The sequence below is a fragment of the Phalaenopsis equestris genome, unplaced genomic scaffold, assembly GCF_001263595.1.
Source record: "Phalaenopsis equestris unplaced genomic scaffold, ASM126359v1 Scaffold000840, whole genome shotgun sequence".
NCBI lineage: Eukaryota > Viridiplantae > Streptophyta > Magnoliopsida > Asparagales > Orchidaceae > Phalaenopsis > Phalaenopsis equestris.
The window spans coordinates 4,002,341-4,012,421 of NW_018165280.1; the positions used below are offsets into that span (position 1 = coordinate 4,002,341).

The 10,081-nt window shown below is 32.0% G+C and overlaps 1 protein-coding gene and 1 long non-coding RNA gene across 2 annotated transcripts; both read right to left on the bottom strand.

Annotated features, from left to right (window-relative positions):
• Positions 1-1,315: 1,315 nt before the first annotated feature.
• LOC110031663 lies at positions 1,316-6,460 on the bottom strand. The gene is made up of 2 exons (XR_002294758.1): positions 6,256-6,460; positions 1,316-1,741 (listed from the first exon to the last, which is right to left on the bottom strand). It is a non-coding gene; the product is annotated as an uncharacterized LOC110031663 (long non-coding RNA).
• A 2-nt stretch (positions 6,461-6,462) lies between these two features.
• Positions 6,463-7,177, bottom strand: LOC110031574 (the record flags this gene model as incomplete). Its single annotated transcript, XM_020734822.1, has 1 exon — positions 6,463-7,177. A coding segment is annotated over exon 1 (531 nt), but the record flags the coding sequence as incomplete, so codon positions are not given.
• Positions 7,178-10,081: the final 2,904 nt, after the last annotated feature.

Here is a 10,081-nt window from a genome sequence, read left to right on the forward strand (position 1 = left end):
CTTGCCAATTATTTATTTTTCCAACTAAAAATTTATGCTTGATATGTGATTTTTAAGACCTTCACCCTGCTTTCTCTCAATTTACAAAAAAAACCTATGTTTTTAAACACAAAAATTTAACTTATCCTAATTTATTTATTATTTAAAATCATTTTCTTCTTGGAAATTATATTTATTTTGGTCAAAATGAATAATAATGTATAAATAATGGCTAAATTTTAATTTAATTTATATAAAGATCTTAAAACTATTTCAATTTAAAAAAAAAAACAAAAGATTAAAATCTTCAACTATTAGGCATTTTGTCATACCACCTAAGCGGGCGGGCTCCGCATGAGCGAGATTCTCATGCCATGAGAAGTCCGACTGCATATGTGGTTGGATGATGGCACCTAAAGGTATAAGTGAGCTAAGCTGACTCGAGCTCGACTTAATAAAAAACTCCTGAACATAGCTCAATCAGCTAACAAGCCAAGCTCAAGCCAAACCCGACTCCACTTGTTAGCTCGTGAACCGACTCATTTAAAAAATAGTTCTTAAAAAATATGCTTAAAATATATTAAATTTCAAGAAATTTTTTCTTTGAATTATATTTAACAATATATCTTACACTTTGTATCAAATTATTTTTTATTAATTATATCCTAAATATTTTATTTGTCATTTCTTTATAACACTAGCTTAAATTAATAGATTTTTCTCTTTCATATTAAACAAACGGGCTTGTGAGCCAACTGGAACTCGTAGAGTGAAGCTCGAGTTCGAACTCGATTAATTAATTAAGCTCAAGCTCAAGCCAAGGGTTACTCGAACTCGACTCAGCTCGTTTATACCCCTAAATGCACCCATTAAAGAAGCTATCTTGCTCCTAACGTTCTCCCAACCACACATTCAGTTTAGTACATGCTATCATTGAAATTATGCCAAAAACAAACAAGTAAACTATACATAATTAATCCTAATGAGAGGCACACCACCTTGGTTTCCAATCCTCCATGGTCGCCTCTCAAACTCCTCTTTAAAATAAATAATTAAATAATGACAAAGGTGTAAGAAAAAGCATTTAACTCCCACAAAAAAAATTAATATATAATTTTTACATAACAGTGGTTGTTTGCTGCATAAGGCATTATAATCTGAATTATATAAGTTCTTTAAAGCAATGACTAGCACCCCTTAGCCATATAAAAGCAAAGAGGTTAAAATCCCCTAAAAGGAACTTGTGATGTTCAGTTCCTAACCAGGTTTAGCACATCATGATAAATTAATCAATTAAAGGCTGCATAAGCAATCAAATCAGCCAAAAACTTTGATGGACTCAGTACAATGAATATATTTGCAAAAGAGCTAAAATAGTTTCTCCAGTTATGGAGGGCATACATGAAGAAACTCATCATGGGAAGGGCTCCAAATGTTAAAAATTCAGAAGCCAAATACAGGATTACATACAAAAAAAAAAGGGAAAAAAAGTGGAACTTAAGCTTCGCTTGGATTGAGGGAAAGCATGGGAAATGAAGTGAGATCCAAACAAATTTATGGGTTGCTTTGTAATCTTCAAGCTTTTCTTTTCTTTTTTTCTTTTTTTTTTGTTTTCTTTCATACAATCCCATCATCTCCCTTGAATAAAAGAAAAAAAAAAATCTAAGATACAGAGCCAGAGAGGATGCTTACATGAGGCATCAAAGAATTTACGCCCAAATCTCGTGAATAATTCCATGTCTAGTCCTAGAAATGAACAAACCTGCAAACAAATAAAAGATAATCAGATCATCTGCAAAATAAAATCAAAGGCAATTGTACACCTATATGCAACGGGTTATGTTAATCAAGTTGTTATCAGGACAAATTGGGTTCAAGAAGTTCTTGAAACAAAGACAGACTTAACTGGCCTCCAATTCGGAACTCAACCAAAAACATCTCAGACAAGCCACTTAAGTTGGTCCTAACTTGATCTTCAATATTAAGTTACTAAATTTGCCCGAGGAACATACGAAGTTCCCCATTAATCGTTATTTGCACAAAGAACTTTTTAACTCAGTATTTTTCAGCGAAGTTTTCATTAAATAAATTCTCCAAAAGTACTCGTACTCAATTTGAAACCTTCTTGTTTTTTTACTCAATTTGAAACTTATATGCAGTTCCATGACTACAATTCGGCTTCAAGACAAGCTCAGATGGTACCCAGCTAGTTATAGGTGAGTTTAACCTATGAATTTACTATGTAATTGTATTATGCGGCCAATTCTACAAAGTCAAACTAGCAAAGTCAAACTCAATCCTCATCTATGAATAAAAGGTTAATAGTTGAGCTCGGGCATAGCAAAATAATATGAATCTAGCAAGAATTTCTCTATAATTTCTTAACTTCTTGATTGTTTCTCTATAGCTCAGTTACAGTCACCCGACTTTATTTAAAGGAGTTTGATCAAGAGTCTTTGTAAACTCCATTCTTTAGGATACCCAATGAGATCAAAATTCTCACTCTTATTATAGCTCTTTGGATTTGACTCATTTCTTTAATAAAGTATTAGAATCCTTTCAAGGAAACTTTATCGGATTGTTTGGTTTGCTGAAAAAGAGATGCAATGTATTGTATTTGGAATACTTTGAAGTTGTTTGGCTCGGTACAAAATAAATGCAAGACTTCACATTTTTTTTGCTTTGTTTAAGAAAAAAAAGAAATTAATATGCGTGGCTAGCAGGCAGATTGCAATACAGTAGGGAATATTTGTTCACACAAGAAGGATCCCATACAAATGAAATCCTGACCAAATTTTATGATGTCACATAGGATAGTTCTTATTCATTTATGTTTTTCTCTTCTCTCTTAAAATCTAAGCTCATCCTTTTTGTCTAGGCACCAAAGGATCTCTCTAAAACGTAAAATGCTCTAAGAAGTAATCAATTCTCATGCTCATTCTTCATCTCGGGAGATTGCCTTATCTTTATTCTTCTCGAAAATGGAAATTCATAATCTTAGTGAAAAGGCATCTAACAAATGAAATGACAAGCTTTCTGCCAATCCACAGAAAGGTAAATTGCAATTTTTTACAAATTGGGAAATATTAATAAGATTAAGTTAAATATAAACACGATATGGAAAATTTTAGTAAAAGATAAATCTTCAAGAAACTACTTAACATTGTAAATATTTTTGGCATTTATATTGATATTGCTTCCTCTTCTCCCGGGATAACAAAAAGCATTCTGGCACAACTTACTATGACTAAAAAAAGGGGCATGGATTAAGTTGAGGTGCGAAGCAAAAATCTTTTCTATTAAATAGAAAGCAAGTGATGAATGGGATGGAATTGCTTAAATAGCTACTTTATGTATTAGAGTGGGGTAGGACATGCATTGACTTGCATCAGTAGCAACTAATGAACTCTTTCAAATCTGTTGTGCTAAAAACTATCTCTACAAAAAAAGTTACCCTCTTTCATATCACATCAGAGAAAGCAAAAAATATTAGGACACTTTCAGTCACCCTAAACTGACTTGAATCTGAACTGAACACAGATAAAATCTGACCAAAATTGGATTCCTTTTTGGGTCACACGATATAGAAGTTTAAACCTTCCCTTCTTTTCCCTTCAATTTTCACAATAAGTAGCTCCAAACCAAGCTTTTAGGCATGTGTTATAAAGCTAAAGAAAGAATATTACGAACTAGTCATGCATTTGATTTTAAATAGAGCAATTTATAATTCCATCTACATGATACTTTCTTGTTGGATATGAAGGACATAATTGTCAAATGAAGAATAGAGGCCATCTTAAAGATTTGGAAGGAGTCTTTTGAAGGTTGAGAGAGCATAACGTTGAGACAAAAACAAAATAGAGACCATCTTAAAAATTTGGAACGAGTCTTTTGAATGTTGAGAGAGCACAACTTGAGACAAATCCCATGCAATAGGGAGTCCTCAGGCAGGCGAGAAGAAATAAGAGACACTCAATTTAACAATCACTGATTTTTTTTTTTTTACATATATCAAATACTTGAATCCCTATAATATAGCCAACATAATTATAATTTTATAATTTTACCTATATGCCTCTAAGATATTCCCTTATCGAGCAATTATCATAAGATAATTATTCATTATACCCAGCCAATTTTATATCCACATCTACAATCCCATTCTCCTATATAATAAATATAGGAACTTATACTTATCATAGCTTCAAAATATACTTTTTTCTTTTATTCTAATTTTCCATTTATTTTAGCAAATATCCCAGATATTAGAATTATAGCAACTACAAATAACATATACCAAGGAACCTCACTTTCAGTATCTTTTTATAATTCAAAAATCTTTTCATGATCAATACAAAGTAATAAAAATCAAAGATGACTGTTGAAATATTTCTATTGTAATAAGAAACTCTTATCTCAAACTACAACTAATTAGTACTAGGAGATACTTCAGCATGCATATCTTTAAAAACTTTAGCATACCTTCAGCACAGCCTTTTTTCATCATTCAAACTAAATCAATTCTTGTAGTACATGATCATCAATCTTCTTAAGATCAATAAAAATTGTATGAAAATACTTCCATTGTTCTCCATATTTTTAAATTATTTTTTTATAAAACAATTATTTTTGTACTATATCTTTCTAGAATAAAACCAAATTAATTCTCCAATATACTTCTTCAATAATTAAATATTTTTTTAACATTCCAAAAAATATTGAAAATATCTGACAATCAAATGGCTACAAAATCAATCATAAATCTCGAAAGATTTATTAACCACACATCCATATTTACATATTCATTTCTATAATACCCAACTTATTTATCATTACCTAATTTATCACACAACATTAATTATATAATATAGTCATTACAATTACAATTTAAAAAAAGCAAACTTTACTAAAAGCATAAAACTCCACAGGAGTACACACCAAATTGAAAATAATTTAGCATTTCTTTGACCTAATTCTTGATCAATTATATCACCAAGATTTAACATAACAGGAATATTGTTGTACCTTGGTCTACAAACCAAGTTAGTTGCATTGAGATATAGAATGACTGCATGTATCATTGACATTAATGTTGCACAAACTGAAACTTCAAACTGGTCATTATAGAGAGGTCTGTAGATAAGTGTTTTACTAAATAGACGTAACAAACACCGAAATTGGGTTTTAGGAGTTAACAAGTCAGAAAATCCCAGATTTAGCCCGATCTACCAAATCCAACCGGTGAAGATTTACCAACTCTAGCTGAAGGCATGAATTAGAGATTCAACAATTTCAGTCAATGAAATGACTGTGAGAGAGCTGCAATGGAAAGAAAGATTTATTTCTAAAATAATTAGCTAACATGAGAAATTAATCAATTACTTAAGAAGTAATTACTGTATGTTTAATCACTTATGGAAATTGGATTTTAGATTTATATCTCATTTACTAATTAATAAGAAATATCACTACTCAATAAATATACACCATCATCATTAACTTTATCCCAAGTAGCTTTGTTAAATAAATAGACAACTAACATTTATTATTAATTTCTTAAAATATTAATAAACAATAAACCAATTAATAGACTGATCACTATTTAGTTAGTTAATAATTTAATTATAATTATAAAATTAATAAATTTTAAGCTTTAATTAGTGTTTAATGATTCAAATTAGGCATTCGGTACTGCAACAAAACTATTTCATAGATTAATTAGAAAATGATTTATAGACATAGCACTAATTAACACAAATAACCTTATGAAATAATTGTAATGATGAATTCATGGTCGAATTGCTAAACAACCAACAATTAAGCTATCATTAACTTTTCTATTTTCAATTAAACATAAAATCACAGTTAGTTGTAGATTTATTATCTAATCCCCGCATCATTTTTTGATTTATCCACATAATCTTCTGTTACTAACCAAGCTTTCACAATAATTGTCATTTACAAAATTTTTCTAAATAAATAATTGTTTTTACATTAGACTAAAATTAATCACCAATCCAAATAAAAGTCCAAACTTTTAATTCCCTAATTATTTAACTAAATGCCAAATAGATGAGTAATTAAAACAAATCACAAATATTGACTATTAAGCATTCATGAACAAATTAACTGAAGCATTATAAGCAATTTACAAATTTAGATTGATTGAATTTTGCTACCAACAAATAGCTCCTAAATCTAGCTACATATAACCAAAATGCTACGGTTCAAGATGAAACAGCGAAAATCAATTGCCGATTTTCGAAAATTCCTTACCTTGAACAAAGTTGTGAACCCTTTCTAGAACTTTTTTAACAAGCCGATTGGTGAGTTCAAAGTAATCATCTTTTTCTTCTTTTTCTTCTTCTTCTTCTTAACTTTCAGAGCTCCATTTTTCTTCCCGGAAGAAGAATTGTCTTTAATTCGACCCTTCACCTCGGCCACTTCCATCCCTTCCTTCCTCTTAATAGACGGAAGCATCACTCTTATCTTCCTCTCCGCCTCCAACCTCGCTGCCGCTGCTGCCCTGCTCATCGAAGCCGCCGCAATCCGCGAAGCCGATAGGAGCGCCCTCGCCGCCGCTACGTCGATCGCATCGTCCCCGACCGGAAAATATGAGAACCCCTCAGGATCTTTACAAACAGGGCATAGGTAATTGAACACAGACTCATCGGGAAGGCAGGAGAAGTGGGCGGCGGCTGGGCAGCGGATGCAGCGAGCGATATGTGCGACGGCGGCGTCGCCGGATGGCGGCGGAGGTGAATCGAGGACCTCGAGGCAGACCGAGCAGAAGAATCCACGATGGTGACGTAGAACGCAGGAGGTGCAGAGGTGCCGGAAATTGGCGCGGTGACCGACGTAGTGGAGAGGCCACTGGTTGCGAGAGGAGCACAATTCGTTGTCGCATCGGCGATCAGCGACGATAGGGTCGGCAGCGAAGATTTTTACTGCCGTCGTCATGATTCTGGATTGCTTTGTGGAATTAGGGTTTCGCGTCCTATGATTGAGTTCCATCTCAAACGGCTTCGTGAGGTCGGTGAGAGCTGAGCTGATGGATTTTCAAGCTAGGGCATGAAACAGATCGAATCGAGATCAATTTGTATCGATCATTTTGAATTTCTGGATGGACAAGCTCAATTGTAGGACAAAAATGTTATTTACGGAGGATGTCCTAGCTTTATCACTAGGAGTAATGAAACAATTTACATCAAGCATATATCTTTTAAGAAGCAAATGGGGTCATGTGTTTCAAAATCATCCAAACATAGAACATGAGTAGAATTAACATTGCCTCCGCTTAAAAGAGAACATCACAAGTTTCGAGGTCTTTAATAGTAATTTCCGCATATCTCTTTACTTATAACTAAATGATACGAGTTATAAGTAAAAGGATAAACAATTTTATGATGATAGATTGCATCAGTATTCCAATGACAAGTAGAGTCATTGGTAATAAGAACCTTAGAAATAACTTCAATACAAAAATCAGTAGCATTAAGATTATGAGAAAAATTCCAACAATCGTTCTAAATAATATCCTTGAGTTTTGTATTAAGAGAAAAATTAAATCAAATAAAAATAGAATCTCCAAAATGCTCTTTAAGAGAGACCTCATCGAACCAATGGTCAACATAAGAAAATAAATAATTATTAGTAACTTTGAAATGTAAGGCGTTTCTAAACTTATTAGCACTGTGATAAGTTTCTTTCGAAATGGAGTAGATGCAAAATGAACATTATTATACCAAAAAGAACAATAATAATTAAAAGTTCAATCTTTCAAATAAAAATAAGCGTTTTAAAATTTTCAAATAATTTTGATTTTGCACATAATATTAATAGAGTTGAGAGAAGGAAAACCAAAACTAATAACATGATTAGGTAAAGCAATATTAGTTAAGGAAATAGTGAGAAGCTTCTTATCATCATCAATATTAAGAAAAAATTAGAAAATAAAATAGAAATATTTCTCCTCAAACCTTTAGGTAATAAAGTGGCAAAACCAATGATATAAGAACCTCCAAATAGTGAATTTAATTAACTAAAGTCTATCTGTATCAAATAAAGTTCTCTTCCAACCAGTAACCCAAATTTGAATTTGGTTAATAAGTTTATAGCAATCAATAATAACTAAATTGAAAAGTTTTAAGATTACTCCAAAGTAATTCCATGATAATGGTTTAATAGGAGAACACATAAAGTACAAACATTATATTGAAGATCACGCTCAATCAATGTTTTGAAAACTAAATCGGACATCAAACCAAAAGAATGAAAGGTTCATGGCTCATTGGTTTGATCGGGGTGATCTAATTAATACAATAATAAAATAATAATAATAATAATAATGAATAAATAAAATACTTTGAGTGGCTTTATTCAATGGAACTTTTTCTCTTGAGTGGTCCACTCTGATTTTTTAAACGTTGCTATCAACTGTTTTAAAAAAGTAATGACATGTTTAAAAATATTGATGTAAAGACTAAAAGTTTACTAAAATTATTAAAGATGTTATAAATAAAATTAATATGATGAGAACCATCTTTACTAAAGATAAGAATACCAACAATATCAATCAAATGATTTATAGTGTCAACATAACTATTTCTAGCCAATTGATTATCAAACATAACATAAAGAGAATGCATAGTGATGGCAAACAGATGAGAAGAAAGAGGAAAATCTTACCTAAGACCCAAAGAAGAAAAAATAGTAATTTAGCTCACTATTAATAAGAACAAAAAATTAACATCAGAATTGCAAGTAGCAATCCAAGTAATGAAAATACGAAGAATATCAATCCTTTGCAATTTTTCATAGAAAAAAAATTTATTGACCTTATCGAAAGCTTTAGTGATGTCTATTTTAGCACAAAGCTTTTTTAGCATGATTACTAGAATATTAAAGCCATAAAGAAGCTCATTTGCTAATATAATATTATCAACAATCTCACGACCTCTAATAAAAGTAGCTTGAGCAGGATGAATGATCTTAGAGAGAATCACATTAAGCCTATCAGCCAGCAAAATAACCTTTGATTTTATAAAGAAAATTGCATAAAGAAATATGATGATAGCCAAAAACAGATTTAATGACATGACTTTTAAGGATAAGCAAAATAGTTGAATGGTTAACTCTATGGGGGATTTTAACATTGGTAAAAAATAATTAATTATGAAAATACAGTTTGTGCCAACAATATCCTTATCAAACTCGTTTTCGATGAGGCCCAATTCTCTTCTTTAGAAGCCTAGGATCTAGTCACAAGACTTTCTTATTGACTATTCTAGAGAACTAGTGGTGGACCCACCCACATATAAATTTTAAACACTTCTTGACCCTTGTTGTAAAGTCCCACATGCGTGGTCACAAGCCCGCATTTGTCACTTAAGATGGCTAAGACCAACATGTGAAGACTTGGGAATGAGTTCCCATAGGATCAACTGGTCTTAGGGTAAAACTGGGTGGCTTGGTCTTGCACACAAACACACTTGAACTCACCATAAGTTCCCCAACACACCCAAAACCATCAATTCACCTAATTGATCCATCTCCCCATTGATGTCCACAACCACTCCTTAACTCTTTTGAAGAGTCATGTAGGTGGCCCTAAATCCTTAACCTTTGGTTATGATGTTTGGGACCAACATGTGATGGCCTCAAGATGAATTCTCATAAGGTTCATATGACTTTGGGAAGGTTTTCCATGGCTTGCATGATCACCACCTAAAACCACCCAAATTTGTCCAAATACCAAAAAATTTCTCCAATTCACCAAAATTCCCAAAAATACCAAAAAATTGTCAAAATTCCCAATTTCACTCAAAACTTCACCAAAATTGATTCTAGCCATCCAGTTTACCTTAATTCACCAAAAATTCCCCCAAATCTACCAAATTCCCAAAAAATGCACAATTTTACCCAATGTGTCTAAATTTCACCAAAATTTCCAAATTTCCCAATTTCCTCTACCTCCAATCAAGGCTTTATGAAATTCATCATGACAAATTTTCAACTCCATTTAAACTCCACTAAGCCCACCATACCAATTTTAAAAGCCCAAAATTAAACTCTTTACATTAAATTTAAAAGCCCAAATTCC